Here is a 20,601-nt window from a genome sequence, read left to right on the forward strand (position 1 = left end):
GTTGCATGGACATATTCAAGGACACAGTTTGTCTCTCAATTTAAAAAACTATTTAAGGATACAATCCACACAAGATTCCCATTCTTATGGTCTCAAGTATTAGGAACTCCAAGCTATAAGATTTTTGGCTTTCAGAGGTACGAGCAGTTGAGTACAAGACACACCTCTCTGCTCTTCAAAATCTTCCAGTTGTGTCTTCACTAGTCAGAAGGAGCTTGCTTCAGATTTTCAATGAGCTTCTCTGCATGGCATAGCTAGAATGGTGAAAAAATTATTAAATCCATAGAATTGAAGTAGTGATTTTTAATTTCAAAAACTCTGGAGAACTTTGTCCTCTTCTTAAACTTTTCAGCACTTATTGAAAAAAGTATTTGAATTGATACCTTTGTTTCCAGTTAGCGTACTATTTTTATCGTGTTGGTTACAGAAGGATACTTAGGGTATGTCTACATTGCAGTTAAAAACCCATGACCGGCCTGTTTCAGCTGACTCAGGCTCACGTGGCTTGGAGTAAGTCTGTGTTTAATTGTGGCTCTAGGACCCTCCCCTTCACTGGGTCCCAGTGCCTGGGCTCCTGCCTGAGCTGAAACATCTATACCACAATTAAACCGCCCTTTAGCCCAGGCCCCCGGAGCCTGAGTCAGCTGACCCACGCCATTCGCAGGTTTTTAACTGCAGTTTAGACATACCCATAGGCCCTGTCTAGAGTAAGACTTAAGTGGTGAGATGTTGCATAGCTGAATTACTAACAGCTTCTAGAATTCTGAGAGAGTCAAAGCAATTGTACTTTAGAATGTGCTGACTGGTCAAGGTAAAGCCTTTAATTCAACCACTTGAACATGTTCTAAAGTACAGTTGCTTTGTCTTGATTAGAGTTCTAGAAGGTGTTAGCTCAGAGGTGGGCAAACTGCGGCCTGCAGGCCACATCCAGCCTGCAGGACCGTCCTGCCCAGCCCCTGAGCTCCCAGCCTGCTGTCTCTCCTCCCCCCCCCCCCCCCCAGCGCAGCCTCAGTGCGCTGTGCCGCCGGTGCTCTGGCCCACTGCTCCTGCCAGGTAGGGCAGCAGCGTTGCTGAGCAGCGTGATAAGGGGGTGGGGAGGGGTTGGATAAGGGGCAGGGGTCCCGGGGGGTGGGGGGGCAGTTGGATGGGGCGGAGGTTTGGGGGGGGCGGTCAGGGGATGGGTAGCAGGGGGGTTGGATGGGGTGCTGGTGTGGATAGGGGTCAGGGCAATCAGGTGGGCAGTCAGGGTCCTGGGGGGGCAGTCAGGGGGTGGGGGTGTGGATAGGGGTTGGGGCAGTAAGGGGACTGGTGGTAGGGGGGGTTGGGTCCAGGGCAGGGGTCCTGGGACGGGTGGGTCAGGGGACAAGGGGGGGTGTTAGATGGGTTGGGGGTTCTGAGGGGGGCGGGAAGTGGGAGCGGGCAGATAGGGCGCGGGGTCCAGGCTGTTTAGGGAGGCACAACCTTCCCTACCTGGCCCTCCATAAAGTTTCACAACCCCGATGTGGCCCCGGGGCCAAAAAGTTTGCTCACCCTTGTGTTAGCTATTCAGTGGGGTTAACTTGGTCTACCATACCACCTTCAAATCTTAATCTAGACAGGGCATAAAAGTGCAGTTTGGCTCTGGGCTTGTCTGCATTGTAGATAACTTGACTGTTGCCCCTAACTCAAGTTACATCAACACGCACAAAAGCTTGAGGGTGGTGGTGCTTTCAACTCAAGTTGTCTGGCCTGTCAAGGATATAAGCTAAAACTTACATTAGCACAATTTGTCAGCTGTTAATAAAGATACTCTGTGGGGTAATCTAATTTCACAGTTGCTTTGTCTTGATTAGAGTTCTAGAAGGTGTTAGCTCAGAGGTGGGCAAACTGCGGCCTGCAGGCCACATCCAGCCCGTGGGACCATCCTGCCCAGCCCCTGAGCTCCCAGGTAGGGCAGCAGCATTGCTGCGAGTGCCTGCCACTCTGAGCAGCGTGATAAGGGCGTGGGGAGGGGTTGGATAAGGGGCAGGGGTCCCGGGGGGTGGGGGTGGCAGTGCTGTTTCATAGTGTGGCTACTCAAGGTAGGCTAACTTAAAAGGATTTAACTCAGTTATGTACACTCGAATTAACTGTACAGTGAAGACCTAGCCTGTGTAAAAATGCTTATTAATCAACAGATCCATTCCCTCTACATGCTTGCTTACTCATGAGTTTTTCTACTGCGTTCGCGTTTTTGTGCTTTGGGGTTTGTTTTTTTTTGTTTGGTTGTTTTTTTTTTTTTTTTTTTTTTTTTTACTCCTATTGGCCTTGCAGAGCCATTACAGCTAAGAGGAACTGAGTTGATGTATTACTGGGCCATCAACAGAATTTTACACTAAGCCCTGGTCTACACTGGGGTGGGGGATCGATCTAAGTTACGCAACTTCAGCTACGTGAATAACGTATTAGATCGACTTACCATGGTGTCTTCACCGTAGTAAGTCGACTGCTGCCGCTCCCCAGTCGACTCTGCCTGCGCCTGTCGCGGCGCTGGAGTGCAGGAGTCGACGGGAGAGTGCTCGAGGGTCGATTTTATTGTGTCTAGACTAGACACGATAAATCGATCCCCGCTGGATCAATCGCTGCCCGCTGATTCGGCAGGTAGTGAAGACATACCCTAAGTATCAATCACTTACATCTGTGCAAGATTATTGAAGGCACTGGGTGTTGTACAGGTGTCATGGAAAACACTATCTGAAGACACTGTGATTGAAGAGGTACTAAAGGAAACATAATTTGGCTTGCAGAACCTTTTCTTATATGTACTGGTGCACAAAAAGGGGAACCTCAAGCTGGTTTGGCAATACTGGCAAAAAAAAAGTCTTGTAATTGAAAATGTTGGATATAAATTTCACTTAGATCATGAACATGGAACCTTTGGAGTAGAGCCACACTTTAAACTTTCCAGAATACCTTTGTTTCAGGTATCATGTTCTGTATTTTTATGTGAAACTGACATAAAACATCGTATTACAGAAACTTTGTCTTGTGAAACCTCTTGTAATTAAACAGGTTTTTGCTTAGTTTGTAGTTAATTATTAAATATGATTACTTGGAGCCCCTTTCTCGTCTTCCCTCAGAGTGGTCGGGGTACTGAGAAAAAAACTTCAAAATATTTTAATAAGGTAAAGCCACAATACCCAAAACAAGAGAGATCCCAAGTCCAAAAAATTCCTCTGTACTTCTGACCTCCTTCCCCTTCCCCTCCCACTATGGACCTATAATCTTTATTTAGACCATAATGATTTTTTCGCTGCTGTTTGTAGGTGCTCCTGACCCAACAGCAGGTGCTAGCATAGATGATGAAAACTGTTGGCACTTGGATGAAGAACAAGTCCAGGAGCAAGTTAAACTCTTTCTCTCCCAGGGTGGATACCATGGATCAGGGAAGCAGCTCAATTTGCTTTTTGCAAAGGTAGGGGTTACATTTGGGTCTCCTTCTTTTTTTGTTTTCCTCTATCCAGCCCATATTTGATTAATTAATTACTGAAAATGCAGTCATTTTTAAACCAAGCTATGCCTTATTAGTACAGCATTATGCTACCGAGAATTCTCCATCAGTGGAGCATAACTTGATGTGCCTTAAAATCTACTTGTTTATCCTCACTAGTTTTTTTCCCCAAAGTTTTGGAAAACCGTATGTGATATTCTTGGGGCATACATTTTAATGTAAGTCTAAATTTCTTGTGGAAAACCTGTTCAGAACAGAAATTGCAGTGGGACATTAACAGTGATCTAAAATAATTTTTACTGTTGGAGAACAAACTCCATGTAGTCAAGTTCTCATTTAAAATTTTTTGACAGTGAGAGGTTTTTTTTTTTTAAATAGTGTATGTGCCTCAAAGAGGGAGGAGGAATTAAATAAAACATAAGCTTCAGTATTTCATCAGTATTATGTAGCTTCTTTTTTCAATCTTGTATTAAGAGACCTTTTTTGTTTCCTAGGTGCGAGAGATGTTAAAGATGAGAGACTCTAATGGAGCTCGCATGTTGACATTGATAACAGAACAGTTCATGGCTGACCCTCGTCTGTCGCTTTGGAGGCAACAAGGCACTGCAATGACTGACAAGTATAGGCAGCTCTGGGATGAACTGGGTAAATGCGAATAATTAAAATTATATGCTGTGTATGTATATGTTTCATAGATTCCAAGGCCAGAAGAGACCATTGTGATCATCTAGTCTGACCTCCTGTATACACAGAACGTAACACTCCTCCAAAATCATTCCTAGAGCATAGCTTTTAGAGAGAACCTCTAATCTTAACTTAAAAATCAGCAATGATGGAGAATCCAGAATGTTCCTTGATAAATTACTCCAGTGGTTAATTGCCCTCACTGTCAAAAATGTACGCCTTATTTTCAGTCTGCATTTGTCTAGCTTCAGTTTCCATCTATCAGATGATAATGTTGTTATACCTTTCTCTGCTAGATTGGAGAGCCCATTGTTACTTCTCTTTGCTAATCTAAATAGATTGAGCTCCTTGAGCCTATCACTATAAAGCATGTTTTCTAATACTTTAATCATTCCTATTGCTCTTCTCTGAACCTTCTCCAATTTATCAACATCCTTCTTGAACTGTGAGCATCAGAACTGGACACAATATTCCAGCAGCAGTCACACGAGTGCTAAATACAGAGGTAAAATAACCTCCCTACTTCTACTCAAGATTCCCCTGTTTATGCATCCCAAGATCACATTAGCTTTTTTGGCCACAGCATCACACTGGGAGCTCATGTTCAGCTGTTTATCCACCATGACCCCCAAATCTTTTTCACAGTCGGTGCTTCCCAGGATAGGGTTTTGACCCCCATTTTGTAAGAATATCCTACATTCTTTGTTCCTAGATGTATATATTTACATTTAGCTGTATCAAACTATATATTGTTTGGTTGCACCCAGTTTACCAAACAATCGAGATCACTCTGAATCAATAATCTGTCTTCTCCATTATTTACCACTCATCCCCAATTTTTGTGTCATTTGCAAACTTTATCACAGATCGTTCTGTTTTCTTCCAGGTCACTGATAAAAATGTTAAATAGATTAGGGCCAAGAACTGATCCCTGCAGCACCCCACTGGAAACACTCCCACTTGATGACTGTACCCCATTTACCATTACATTTTCAGACCTATCAGCCGGTTTTTAATCCATTTAATATGTGCCATGCTAATTTTATATTGTTCTAGTTTTTTAATCAAAATGTCTTGTGGTACCAAGTTAAATGTCTTACAGAAGTCTAAGTAAGGAATGAAGGAAGAACTGGACATTTAAAAAAGGCAGGTTTATCAGGATACTGAGTAAAACTGAAACTGGAGTTCTCTGCAGGCTTAATTGTTCAATTTAAAAGGAGCTGGAGTTGTTGTGAATTTCTGGCATACAGCGGGGGGTGGAAATGGCAGCCTGGACATCTTGATTTGATGGCGAAACAAAGCACCTTTTGCTAGAGAAAAGGACATATGCTTAATTGAAAGTAACAATTTGGCTATATTTAAAACTATAGGAATGCGTACTTTGTTGCTTATGTAGGTTGAGCTGGTAGGTGCTGGGAGGGGCTATCCTGGAACCTGTAGCACTTTTACAGGATACTGCAGATAAACCTAAATTTTAATAAATTGTCTAAGCCATCACTCCTCTTCTCTTCATTTTCAGTTTCATATCAGCAGTTTCCTCTTGTCTGTGCTCATTTGATGCTACAGGCAGAAGAGCCTGAGCAGTTGCATTGTAACACCAGATGTAACTCAGGCCTAGTCTGCACTTAAAAATTAGATTGCCCTAGCTATGTTGCTCAGGGCTGTGAAAAATGTTGTGCCTTGAGTGCCACAGTTAGGTCAACATAATGCAAGGTGTAGATGCGGCTAAGTATTCTGCCAACCTAGTTACTGCCTCTCAGAGAGATGGATTAACTACATAGATAGAAAAACTGCTTCCATTAATGTAGGAAGTGTCTAGTCTGTGACTGTAGTGTAATCCTACCTTGAGTCAGTCATTACTTTCTTCTTATAGTAACCCTAATCCTTCCTCTGCTGCCTGTATTGGCCATGTCACCCCTTGACGGTGCCCATCTGGTGCTGCAAGTAGAAGAATCTCTGCCTAGAGCACCAAGTGGGGGCATTGTGTCAATGAATTATAACAGTTTGTCAAAGGTAAAATGATCTTGTCTGAGGCAGTCACAGTGTAGAGGCAGTCACAGTGGAAATCTCCATCCTCACTTCTAATTAGGCATGGTAGCTCCCGATCTGATGCAATCGCCTCTACTTCGGTCCTGAACCTGTGCACTTCCTCATCTTCAAGGCACCTCAGTCCTGACCTGCAGTTTTATTTGCTGACTCCACCAATGGTATTGAAGTACGCAGATGACCTGGAGTGAGAGAGTGATGAGTGGCTGAGTTATTTCTGCTGTCACAGTACTCCTCTGTCTGTTGCACCAAATGGGTAAAGTGTGGAAATCAGGCTTTTCCAGTTTTCTGATTGTCACCAAAGTCAATAGGGCTGTTCCTACTGATGCCTAGAATGGTCACTGAAATTTTGGAATTGATCAGACTGTGCTTCCCCATAGTCTTAACCTGCTGACATGTGGAATTTACAAACTGCCTTGTTTTCACTAAGGGTTTTGCCTCAAGTTAAGAATACACCTCTTTCATAGTAAAGACACAGACCTGAGAAAGAAATATGAGCACTGAAGAAGACAAGGGTATTAGGAAGCCCAAAGGAAAAACAGTGATCACAGAATGAAGAGCAGGGTATATGGAGGACCAGCTATTTGTTTGGGCAACAGTGGCAAGGGAGGTCTCATACAGATGTTGAGGGGTAACAAATTTGATTGTACCTTCTAAAATCAGAATCAAAATCAGATGCTTTTCCTCTAGACATGCTATATGTAAGGGTAAAATAGCATATTTACCTTTTGTCTGCTCAGAGTGATCTGCTTTGAGAATGGTATATACACATGAGAATTTTCCCCTTAAATCTATGAAGAAAATGCTTGCAGTGGTGTTAATCATAGTAAAGTAGGTTTTTAAATATTGTATGTTAATTAAGCTCTTGATTATTTCATGGGGTAAATAATGCTTTTGTATTGTAGTTATGAAAGACTTTAGCAGATGTAAAGTGTAAGTTCTGTTTAATAAAGGGCTACTTAATTTTGTAGCCTACCAACCATTAGGCATATAGACAATTTTTCAGTTTTATTTTGGGCATATGTTTTTAAGCTTCTTGTAATAAGCTTCATTCTGTGACTGGGTCACTTGAGTAATGATCCTTTCATAAAAACTTAACCAATGCTTCCTGCAATGCAGTGGGCGCTTGCATGGTAGTTGGAATAATAAGTTAGACCGGGAACAGAGGGTCTGTTCCCATTGAAGTCTTTAGTAAAACTCCCCTAGACTTCAGCAGAAGCGGGATTGAGTCTTAAATTTGGAGGTGTTAGGCAAGACAATTTTTATTAATTATTCTGGCATCCATTATGAGGCTAGCATCATCCAAAGGAGATGATACAATGCACTGGAAGGGTCACACAAGTCATTTCTAGTTTGAAGGTCTAGAATTAAGTAGCAAGCTGTGTTTAAAAACAGTGAAAAGGAATATGATGAAAACAAAAAACTCCTGAAGGGGGGGTCTCCAGCGTAACTAAAATATGTTCCGTTAGAGTTGTCAAGATTACAGATGTAACATGTTAAGATTAGAGTTATTTACTTCTGTTGATGCTAGAGACATTGGTAGTGCCTATAGTGATTTGTGTGAATCATTACGCTCATATGTTCAATACACCTCACCTGCTACAATAGCAGATAGATAACTTTTTCAAAGTTCTGAGCTGGAATAATGCTGTTTAAATGGTACCTCAGTAAAATATCACATGCTGATTTTAGGAAGTTTAACCCTCGATTACCATTGATCAAAACTGAGAAATTGCTGCATTATTAATTATAACAGGAACCCCTTTGGTCTGCCGTTAAATTGCATTGATAAAATAGAGGAATATGGAGATGGTTATAATCCCCTGAAGTAAATGTCTGCTGGTGCATGTTGCACTGAGTTCTCTGATTTCAGTAAAAGGTCAGTCAACCCTCTTTCTGCTCTGAAAAAATTATCTCTATCCGTAGGTTAAAAAGTCCCTCCAGTTTGACTTCAGTAATAATTCTCTAATATTCATCTATCAAAAATTAAATAAAAGTTGCTTCTGAGCTACGAAAGTGAAAAGATTTTCTTTCTTAATAAAAGGGGGAAATTTGACTGTGTGCCCCAGCCCAGGGATCACATTGCTGCAAGGCTTTGCTTTGGAATTAAATGCTGAGCACTGCCAGATGCCAGGCATCGAGAAGAAGCTGAGTTTTGTCGGCAAATGGGATCTGCAAGTTAATTGGTGTTTTCTGCAGGCTTCTGGCTGTGAAATGAAATTGGAAGCCCTTTAGCCACATGGATAATACAGGACCTGAATACAAATGTCACATGTCACCATCAGGGCCCACTGTGAGACAATAGTGTTCCCACTCGAACACTACGCCATTACAGATCATTTAAATATGGGGATTACATTTAAACTAAAAGCCCCATTTGCCTTTTACTGCAATTTAAATGTCCTCTTAGCAAAAGCTAAGTGACAAATTAAATGAAAAAAGTGCCCACATTTTTAAAGCTGTAATGCAAAACAACCTTTTATTGCTTCTCATGTGCCACGAATGAATCATTATACTTGTCAACCCTAAACCAAGCCATAATTGGAGCAGCTACTGTTATCAAAGTGGGGCCGCTCTTGTGACAGCTTAATAAAGCTGAAACTGTTAAATTAAATCCCAGATGCTTAATCTGATGAAAGCAGTCAAGTAGAAGAATCCAAGACAAGTATCTACTACTTGGTGGAGTGATGGAGCCCAACAGCTTGTCAACACGTAGATTACAGGATCAGATTTTTTTTTCTGATCTACCATTTTCAGTATCTTTTCCCACCCACTTGCCTCCCTTTGCAGTAAAGAAACTTCACACAATTCGCATGTTTCAAAACAAACATTTCTAGTAGATTTCCCCCCCCACTTTGATTTTTTTTAAACAATATTTAATTCATTTTCTTTAAACTAAAAAAGAATGGTTTCTGATTGAACCAAAGGCAAGATGGCTCTCCACATGTGCCCTACCCCAGGGAGGAGGGTCTGCCAAGGAGGTTCTCACTCTTCTAAGACAGGACAATGGCTATTCATTTTATTTAAGATGCTGAGATTTTTACTTTAGCTCTGATCTTTGAGGCACTCTTTGAATGCCCTCAATTCTCATTGAGGAATTGAGCAGGAATAGGGGGTGCTCTCAAGGTGGTGTTGAATCAGCCCCACCCTCACCTACCCAGTTCAACTACTCTCCATTGACTAATATTGCTAAATATGGAGCACTCTTGTGATGTCACTGAGTCCTACAACAGTATAAAGCCTTCCTGGGAGACACCTCTGAAATCTCTTTGATCGTACCTAGTGGAAGGGCTGCTCCTGCACATGTATCACTTGTGTGGCATGAGTTTTGTTGTCTCCTTGCCTAATGGATTAGCCCTTAAATGAATTTTTACTCGTGGAAACTACTATTGTATACTCAAGATGGGTTGAGTTTTTTTAAAACATTAATATGCTATACTTAAGCTAAATTGTAATAATATTAGCAGAATGTTAATATAAATATGTCCATTTTTGCAACCATAGAGGTGCATAATATATAATTTTTTATATTTTAAACTATGAGGAAAACTTGCTAACTTGAAGTTAAAAATCTTGTACAAATTCAGATCACGTGGAGAATTGTTACAACATATTTGTGCTTTTTAATGATCATTTTCAAATTCTTATTTTTTTTGAGTAAATTTATCCTCCCAATCTGAAATTTAATTTAAACACATGATCGTTAGAGGTTGTAATTAGTTAGGATTTAATTACTGTTTTACTCTGGGAAACCATTGCTTCAAGGTGTTAAATAACGTTTTCCTGTCTTTGAAACTACTTTCATGTATTCTAAGAAATTCTTTGTATTCTAATTTAGGATATATCAAGTTGGATTTTTTTAACCTAAACTAAATAAAAATCTTGAAGTAGAAGATAGGAAGGCCTTTAGTGGCTCTTCACTTTGCAATTACAGAAAATAAATTGTGCAGGGCATGCCAGCTATTTCAAACAGATGACCTCCGCTCAGTACTTCAGAATAAGACAAAAACAGCTAAGGTTCCTGCCAATATGCCCCGAGAGAAATTCCTTTCTGACCCCAAATTTAGCAACTACTTAAATGCTACCATGAACAAGATTTACCATGGCTAAATAGTCATTCCAGTTTTTGTTTTTCTGCAGCTGCATATTAAAATAGTCACTATTATCATCTTTTTTTTTAAAGGTACATGTACACTGCAGAAAGATTCAGTTTTCCTCATGTATTTCATAGTATTGTTTAAATGTACAGATGTAGGCCATAATTTTCAAACCTGAGTGCCTAAATTTAGTTGCCTACGTCCTTATTTAGGCACTGAATTAAAAGTGACTTTATTTTTCCAAAGGTGCAAGGCATCTGAAGCTCCCGTTGACATTCACATCCTTTGAAGTCCATAAGCGTTGTAAGTGCCCAGCGCCTTTGGAAAATAAGGCTACTTTTAATTAGGTGCCTAAGTATGGATTTAGGCAACTAAATTTAAGCACTTGAAAGTAGACTGTGAAATTCAGACGTTCCTAAGGTGGTCAGGTGCCTTATACTATACTCAATCCATTAAACTGGTTGTTTTGCAATTTTTGGATTAAAAATAAGTCTGCATGTTATATGCATGTCCATTAAATTATATCAGCCATTTCACAGAATATTATGCTAACATATATAAATGTGTCTTAGATTGGTTTATGCTGTTTAAGGTACTAAACTATTTCTGACTGCTTTTTTGAGAAATTAAACAGCAGGGGCTCTACACAGAATCTCAGTTGTGTGTGAAACTTCTCTTCATTGTGACTTTGTCATTACCTTTTGCTTCTGCTGTTTGTTACCCAATTCATATATATATTTTATGTTCAAACTGACTGCTGTTAAATCAAGGGTTTGTGGCACTAGCAAGTGTGTTTGAAGCTTCAGCTTAAACTGATTTTCAGACACATTACACTTTGTCTTCTGTAATTACAGGATGGAGTTATGACTGTTCGGGTTCCCTAGCTATACTTTTCCTTGCCTTAGCATGTTTAGATTTCTCTAAGTTTAATCATACCTTGAGTTTCCTGGGTTTGGAATGCTTTTATTTTAGGGGGTGGTGGATGTAATTATAACATCCCTGTGATATTTTTGCCCTTAATTAATTATATATATTAACTTTTAACAGTTTAACATAGGCAATTCCCAGATAGGAGACTCTTTAATTTAAAAATTTCATATATAAACACTAAACAAAAAACGCAAAATGTTGCTGTGTGGGTTTTATCTTAAGTGAGTAAAATATAATATCAATATTAACTTCTAATTTTTTAAAACCTTTTTAGCAACACATTTACCAGTACATTGTGGATGCTTTACCCTGCTCTGGAGCAGCCCAAAGTAGCCATAATGGACTGGCAAGTTTCTCTCCACTTCTGACTGCTACAGTTCACGGAACATCACTTCCTACTTTTCCTCTTTCTGTTGCTTATGTCTGGTGCAGCACATGGTTCTCAAAAATTCTAAGATTAATGATAATATTTTGCTCAAGTTCATCATAACTCAAAATTTCTTCAGCAGAGGGTGATAAATAATGTGCTAATACAGAGAATTCCGTGAATAACTGCCTTCTTTCAAAATGACTGCTGTCTCCCATTTCTCCCATTGGGAGTGAAGCCTGGATAGCCTTGAGAAAGATGGAGGTCGCCCATATTTCCAGAGACCAGTTTCCTCTCACTTTCATTGGGAACAACGGAAGGCAGTGACTATCTTGAAAGAGGGCATCTTAACTGAGGGCGTTTATGGCCACAGTTCTATTAAGACAATAGGAGATGGTAGCCATTTTGAAATGGAGATGTTTCTTTCACTTTTCTGTAATAGAACAGCATTTATCAGACCCTGCTGAAGAAGCAGCTTTCAGTTATGAAAAAAAAAAAGCAAAAACTACCACTTGTTACCATTAACAATTATTGAAATGTAGTCAATGTGCAGGATTTCTGTGAATGGTTTATTTATTAATTTGCAATTTGGGAAGTTCAGAGTTTGTGTTCCATTAAGATTATTTAGGACCTAACAAAAAAGCTAGATGATGGGTGCTAAATTTCTTCAGAAACCCATTTTAAAATACTTTTAATTCCTAAACGAATTAACTGATTAACTTGTAAATTTTCCTGAAAATTCATTGTGTACTCAGAGTAAGCGCTGTAATTTTGAGGATATGCTGTAATACTCCTTTTATAACTAAGTGGTTGAATCCCTGCTTCAAGTGAAAAACTAATTTCATCCTTCTCTGAGACCATGACCAATGCTTCCATAATTAAGTGCAGAATTTGACTTGTGACTGAAATTAGTTGCTGACCTATATTTCATGGAGCATACTTCTCCCTTTTTTTAAAACATAAGAATAACATGAGCTAACATCTAATCTTCTGATATTACCCCCAGTAAGTACCAGAGAAAGTAGATTATATATGCCTATGGAGTAGGGTGATCAAATAGCAAGTATGAAAAATCAGGACCTTTTTTGGGGGAGAGAGGGCAGATAATTGCCTATGTAAGACAAAGCCCCTAACATCGGGACATCTAGTCGCCCTACTGTGGAGTGGTTGCATCTTCAGTGAGTTCTCCTAATATTCTGGGATCCAAGTCATTGGGCCCCAGTGATTTTATTCAGGTCCCTTCTTGTCGAAGGGTCCTGGAATCCCATCCCATGACAGCTACTGGAATACCATGCCCTGTTCTCACATACACAATTCAAGAAGGATGTAGATAAATTTGAGAGGGCTCAGAGAAGGGCCACGAGAATGATTAAAGGATTAGAAAACATGCCTTAAAGCGATATTCCAGGAGCTCAAAGAGAAGGTGAAGGAGTGACTTGATCATACAGTCTATAATACCTTCACAGGGAACAGAAATTTGATAATTTAGCAGATAAAGGTAAAACAGGATCAAATGGCTGGAAGTTTAACCTAGACAAATTCTGACTGGAAATAAGGTATGCATTTTTAAAAGTGAGGGTAATTAATCATTGGAACAATGACCAATGGTTGTGGTGGATTCTCCCTCACCGGCAATTTTTAAATGTATTGGATGCTTTTCTGAAAGCTCTACTGTAGTTCAAATGGAAATTAATTCAGGGAAGTTTTAAGGTCCTGTGTTTTATGCATAACAGACAAGATGATCACAGTGGTCACTTGTGGCTTTATAATCTGTAGGTGCAGTAACGCCTCACTTAACGTAGTTATGTTCCTGAAAAATGTCACTTTAAGCTAAACAATGTTAAGCGAATCCAATTTTCCCATAAGAATTAATGTAAATGGGGGGGTTAGGTTCCATGGACATTTTCTTTTTTTGCCAGACAAAAGGATTAATATATATTTTAAAGAAACGATTTTATACTCCAGTCATTGTTGAGTATGAAGCAATGGGAGGTGCTCCCGTCTTACCTCACACAGACACAGCCCACTGGCACTGCAGACAATGAGGCAGGCAAGGAGGCTGAAGGTGCCGCAGGCTAGGAGAAGCATGTTGCACAGCGGCAGCTTCCCCTACTGTGCAAGCACCAGGGGCGGGGGGCTCGACCCTTGGCACACCCACTCCACCCCTTCCCCTAAGCCCCCTCTTAACCCACCTCCTCTTCCCCCCCCACCCATTTACTCTGCAAGCCACATCCTCGCTCCTCCCTTCTCCCTCCCCTGCCTCCTGCTCTCAGCAGTCAGCTGGTTTGCAGTGTTCAGGAGGCAGGAGAGGGAGGGGGAGCCTGCGTGCCGAGTCCTCGCTCCTCACCCCTGCCTCCTGAACGCCACAAACCAGCTGATTGCTGCAGGCAGGAGGCGGGGAGAAGTAGGGGGAAGGTGCTGATCCGCAGGGTCCGCCAGCAGGTGGAAGGCGCTGGCGGAGGCACGTAGGGGAGCTGATGGGGGGGCTGCCAGCTGTGGACAAAGCAAGTAGCCAGATGATGTTATAGCGGAGTATTGTACAACTTTAAATGGAGCATGTTGGGTAATGGAGCAGGGACGTAAGGTCGAAACAATGTTAAGTGAGAGGACATTAAGTGGGGAGTTACTGTATATCTACACTTATGGCAGAGTGTAGAGTACAGACACAGAACACCCAGCTAGCATGGGTATAAATAGCAGGGTAGACTTTGAGGCGCTGCTTAAGTGAGTAGAGTGCCCTTCCCACCTGAACCCTAGGGTACATACCCTGCCTGGCTCTCTGTACATGCCCAAGCAGTGCCTCCCATGTCTACACTGCTATTTTGAGCAGTGTAGTGTCCTGCTGTCTCCCATCTACCAGAGCCTTTCACTGCTGCCTGTAGCTGCACACCACAGTGACAAGTGTGGACATAGCCTGCCTCTCACTTCAGTGTATAGCTATAGCTGTAATGCCTGTGCTCTACATGTTGCCATGGATGAGGCCTATGTGAATCTGTGGTGGCATGTTTCAGTTATGTAAGCATAATGCTGGTTATCATGCTGTTTTTCCTGTCCTCTCCTTCCATCCATCTTCATGGTTTTATTTGGGTGTACTTATCCTTTAATGTGAATATATTTTCAAAAACGGTCCTTTATTTCAGCAACCTCTCCCTTTCAGTTCTTGTGATCAAACCCCTTGTCCCTCTCATCTCAAGAAAGTTGAAATGCTGTAGAAAAAATTGAGTTGTTTACTGTACTACCTCACAGGGATGTTAGAGCTGGACGATGTATTCATAGTGAACAATTCATCTGACTAATTTCGCCCTTTTTCATTTTGAAAACGATCTGCAAGTATCAGATTATGTTATGGTTCTTAAAATTCATTATGTTGTGATTCTTAAAATTTTATTTGTAACTGTTAAACTCTTCGGAAGAAATATTTAGTCTATGCTTTGTCAGAACAAGAGTCCCATTTTCTGTTCACAACTTACCAGTGACCATAAGTAATTATTTAAATTTATTATGGGAATCATTGAAGTATATGTTTTAAAAACAGCCATGAGCAGTTTAGTGAAAGTTTTAATATCCATTTGTTTGCTCTAGTATTAGCCATGCTGTAAGTTTATCTTGAATGTTTGGAAATAAAAGGGGTCATGAATACTAGGAAAGTAAATCAGTGGGTTTCTTTGAAAACACCTGGTGTTTTCTTCCAGCTCTGTAGATAAAAGTATTCCTCTTGTTGTATTAATGATAAAAATGAATAATTATTTGTAAGGAATCATAAGTATGGCCCTTAACTGAGATTTGATGGATGTAACTAGTTTATGTCCTGAGGAGATGAAAATCTGTAGTCCTGATCTTGAAAACTCCTTTGCTTGAGTGGACCCCAGCACCTGTGCAGAGCCCCATTGGCTTAGTCAGTGGGGCACCATGCAGTCACAGTAGTTTGCATGCTTAAAGACTAAACTAGATGTAATTTGGTAAGGGATGATAGAACAAAGGATGTTTTTTAAAAAAAAAAAAAAAAAAAAAAGACAAAGGATACAATCATGTTAAATCACGAGATGCATTTTGTTTTCATCTTAATGTATTAAAATTTGAGGACACTGAAATTGAGGCTGGAGTGAAAGTCAGTATTAAACCTACTTTATATATGCACAGAACAGTTCAGTGACTTGTGCAAGGGTCAGTGAGTGAGTAACAGAGCTGAGTATAGAACTCTGATTCCAATTTCTCTGACTAGAGCACACTTGCTCCCATGACATTGGAAATGTTGTTTTTTTAATATAACAGTCTTGGGAGAGAAGGAAGTAAGTTTAAGGAACTAGAAATATGTGCATTTTGCCCCCTTATGGTACAGCTATGCTCCCCCAACACACACACACACACACACACACACACATTTTAGTGTGCAGAAGATATCAATGCTGCAGGTAATCTATTGCATTAATCAGCCAGCTAGTGTGAAATGCATGGGGAGTGATTATACTATCATACACAATACAATCAGCATGAAGCACTTGTCAAGACCAATACATCAAAGTTTAATTCAGTAATAGAATGAATTAGAGAAAAATGAAACATTCTGTTCTCCAAGAAACACAACACCCATTGCAGGTTCTTTCTGAAGGCTCTGTAGAAAAACCAGAGTGCATTAAGGAATTGTTTTTATGAATAAAATTGCTACTCAGCTCTGACTGTATACGGCGAGTACTTCTCCTTAGGGTTCTTATGATGGAGAGTATTGTATTGAAGTGCTTATTCTGTCTTCACTATTCTATAAAAACAACTGTTTAATTGGATCATTCTCCAGTGGGGCTTCTGAATACTTTTTGTTCTAATGGAGACCTCTTATTGCATGTAGGAAGGAGGTGGTTTTACCAGTTACTGTGCGGGATTTGCCCTTGAGGATGGGGGAGTAGTATACACTAGACTGATTTCTATTATTTTGCTAACTGCCTGGTTGCTGTTCCAATGCAGGTATTATGTGTTTATATAGAAGCTTGGATTATAAATTTTATATAATGCTGTATAGTCATTTAGATAGGAAAAATGTTTAGATGTTTCACAATCTTAACAGCCACTTTTGACACTAAAGCTTTTAACATATAAAAAGGCTAATGAGTTCAGTTTTCTAAACATCCACATGACATATATATTAAAAAAACACCTAAATGTTCTAAAACAATACTTCCACAATAGAATCACATAGGACCAAATGAGGTATGATGACGTGTATGCAACAAATGGTGATGCAATGTGGCTGACATCCCGCTGTGTAATAGCAACTCTTAACCAAAGAAAACTGATCCAGGTGATGAACAGTGAAAACACGAAATATGGGTACTCTCATCTAATCTAACTGAGTTGACTGCTTTTGAATTTGGTTCTTAAATGTAAGTTTGAGTTATGCTAGCATAAAAACTTTTAACTTTTAAACAGCAACTTGTATGCAGATACAATGTATATTTTAATTTTGCAAATGAGAGAATTGGTTTAAATATTTTAATATAAAATTCCAGCAGGCTAAGGCCTTATACCAAGTTTCAGCCTCTAGCAACCTATTACGGCAGTGTTATAAACCACTGAAAATGGTTATTGTGAAAATGCTGACACAAGCTTAGCTATATACCATCATTGACAGGGCAGCATCATATTTTTTTAGAGAAATCAGATTTCTTTTGACTATTATCAGTCTTGAATTGGAGGCTGAATCTTCAATTTCTCATCTTGTTTCCACATAGTAAAATTAGGTGCGGTTTTTCCAATTGTTGGGGAAGGGGTGAAATGTAATGGGATTTATGGGAACTGTGTAATACTTAATCTCTCAGGAGAGTCTATATACATGCCTTGTTCTTTTTTTTATGGTTTATGAATACATGCATACTGTAAGTGTGTAATTATTACAGCACCTACTGTTACAGTAACTGAGCACTTTAATAATGCTATATTCTACTTTGTTTAAATCCTGAGTCAGCATACTGACAGCATACTGTCAGCACACACTGTCCCTTTCTACAGCCTTGGTTCTGGGGCAGGGTGTCTATTGAGAGAATATAACTATGCTAATCTTTGGTTGTATGTATGGGGAAACCACACACTATGGAGAACAGTGATAAAATATATTTTTCTGTGGGATGAGATGTACTGGAGACAAATGGCAGCGGTACATCTCTGAAGATATATGCTGTTTGAACCAAAGGTCTATTGAGGCAAAGCTAGCTTTATTCAGGTCAAGAGGATTATTGTGGAACCAGAATAGACAATTCCTCACTGAGATGTGACAGTTTTAGTATTTGTTCCCTTGTGAAATTAATATCAAATTGCAGTCACAGCATGACTTATCATCCAATTATCTTCAGGGGAAAGATGAAATCTGCATATTGGTTTCTGATATTTTGCCTTTGCACTTTGAGGATTTTCATATTGGAAAGAGGTGGGACGCAGTCCAAATCTGAATCCAAACTTTACTTTTTGTTCAATAGTGTATGGATTTGGGGTGTCTGCTTGGGCCTGTGCAAGGGGGACTCTAGCCTGGATCAAAATGCCTCCAAAGTTTTGGGTGAAAAATATGGCAGCTGTTTTGAGTGTTCAGTTGTGCCCATTTCTAATACTATATATTCTGACCAGAGGTTTTTTTGGTCTTTATTGGGGCAGTTGTTTATGTTGAGAGTCATGTTGGTCGCTGGATTTCATTATGTCAAGCTAGTGAACTTCTCTTCATATTGGGAATATCCTTTTTGGAGTACAGGAGTGCTCTTTTTAGTACAGATTCTTTAGTGTACAGCAATCTTCAAGTTTGAGAAGTCCGCTGAAATTCTCTTAATTAAAAGTTAGGTTTTTCCTGAGTCTGGGATGGGATAAGATAAGTTTCCACACAAAAGGTAGTTCTTTAATTTTTACTTGATCCTTACCTGTAATAAGCAGTGGTTATGGCCAGTAATTGCCCCATATGGGAGCCATTAGGCAGAAGGTAGCTGGGAGCTTCCAAGAACCCCCTTATTCAAAACCAGAATAAGCCCTTTGCTTTGCTTTGATATCTAAGAGGATGCCCCCTAGAGCTTGTCTGCTGCAGCAGCAAGAGGTAGACCAGCTGCTGCTGTGAAATAGGAAGAATGGCTTCACGGCTTCTTCCATTGGGCTGGTGGGTGAATAGTGGGCACGACCAAACATCTCCCTTCTTAGAAGCTTGCTGCAGTAGAGTGTTAAAGGACAGGAAGCAGTGAATTTCAAATACCCAGCATGGAGCAGCTGCCCCCAAGAAACAGGGAGGTAGAAACTCTGCCCAACCCATGCACATTTCCCTCCATCCCCCCCACACACACCATGCATGCACTTAAAAAAAAAAAAAAAAAAATTGCTGGGGTGAGGAATGGGGTCCCTGGTATTATACTTCCTCCCCCAAAATGCTACCCTTTATAGTACTGTGGGCGTGGAACCTCAGGCTCTGTATGCTCAACTCTGCCAAATGGGGAATTCCTTCTCCCACTCCTCCAGAAGGGCATCAGTTAACCTTGAAAGTAGTGTGAAGGCCCAATCCTGCAGACTTTACAAACACACACATCTCTTTGATGTCAGTGGGAGTTAACATTTTAAGTGGCACATGGGGGAGTTCCATACATGGGACTTACACCAAATAGAGGTTATATTACGTAATTTGATTGACACATGGATTACTGTATAAAGGGCTTAATATAAGAATTAATCCTTGTGTTTAACTTACACCAAATAGCTTGGCTTTCTGAGAATACAGCTACTGATATAATTAAACTCACAACACAGTTGCCCTCTTGAAATTAAAGTAGATGCTTAAAATTAAATATTTTGATATTCTGCCCTCCCCCCCCCAATTAAGTGTAGTATATCCACAGTAGGCCTTCACTAACTTTTTTGACATTTCTCTGCTTTACATTGACTGGTTTTGATTGCTTTATGCATTCCTGCATACCATAAATCAGTTTTGTAGTGGGACATTCTGTAAATATCAGTGCTGTATATGGTGCCTTGCTGAATAATTTAAAATAGTCATCAAATTTCAGTTAAAATTTTGTGCTTGACCTTGGTTTATTTAGCTGCTCTTCTAGAATCATTGGAAATCCAGTTACAATGTGTTAAGTTGTATTAGTCTCTTTTTAATACAGAGGGTTACATTGTCATACTCTTCAGTGCTACTGAAGGAAATAATTAATAAATCAAAGTTAGCCATTCCTCACTGTTTCCTCTTTTATTTTGGAGATTGCAAGGACCATCTTCATTGTATGTTTTGGGCCAGTGCTGAGCAGACTGGTGCTTAATGGTAGAAATAATCAGTGAAATTCTTCAATTTTACTTGATTTACGAGGGTTGCAATATGTTTAAACCACTGCACAGAGTGTCTAAAGGAAGTGTAAGAGTTGATTAAAAAGGGCTATAGGGGAAAGAGTTCTTGACTTCCAGATTCAGTATGTTTTTCTTTTATACATTTCTGCAAGTTTCATCTTCTAAAACATATTCCTTTAGTGTGTTTAACCGTTCCAAATAATCGCCTACACTATTCTAGTGACATCTTCTATCCTTTGGTGCACCCTGTCTTATTTTGTGGTGTCTCACAGATTTTTTTTTTTTTTTTGGTTCACTTCCCTGCCCCCATTTCCACACCAGCATCTGAGGACTTTTAACCTTACAGGATCAAGCCCTCAGTTTCCACTGGCTCATCATGAAGTGGTACTTAAGAATATGCTCCCATACCATGGTGTGTGGCATACTAGCATGCTAAGTTACTTCTAGGAATCAATATTTTATGATGGCCTGTGTTCCAGGTATACCTTTTACTTTGTTAGTTAGCAAGCTATTATTTGGCTACTAGAGTTTAACTATCTTAGGTGAGCCAGCTGCATCTTTATTCTTTTTTTGGACATCTGTAATGCAGTTTTTAGGCACTTCTGCAAATCTTCTATAGTGTGTAAAGTACATCCTTAATGAACAAATGAAGTTTTACTAAATAGCACGTCTTCATGCTGCTGTCAAAGTTCACATTGGTAAAGAGACAG

At 40.0% G+C, this 20,601-nt stretch overlaps 1 protein-coding gene across 3 annotated transcripts in view; it reads left to right on the forward strand.

Moving 5' to 3' along the window:
* ZSWIM6 (zinc finger SWIM-type containing 6) overlaps positions 1–20,601 on the forward strand; it is a 164,475-nt gene that overhangs the window by 107,047 nt on the left and 36,827 nt on the right. For all 3 annotated transcript variants that reach the window (XM_073344031.2, XM_073344030.2, XM_073344032.2), the window contains exons 3-4: positions 3,285–3,433; positions 3,964–4,114. In XM_073344031.2, the coding sequence (XP_073200132.1) occupies positions 3,285–3,433; positions 3,964–4,114 (300 nt within the window). The remainder of the gene's footprint in view (positions 1–3,284; positions 3,434–3,963; positions 4,115–20,601) is intronic.

This window comes from Lepidochelys kempii, chromosome 5 (assembly GCF_965140285.1).
Source record: "Lepidochelys kempii isolate rLepKem1 chromosome 5, rLepKem1.hap1, whole genome shotgun sequence".
Classification (NCBI taxonomy): domain Eukaryota; kingdom Metazoa; phylum Chordata; order Testudines; family Cheloniidae; genus Lepidochelys; species Lepidochelys kempii.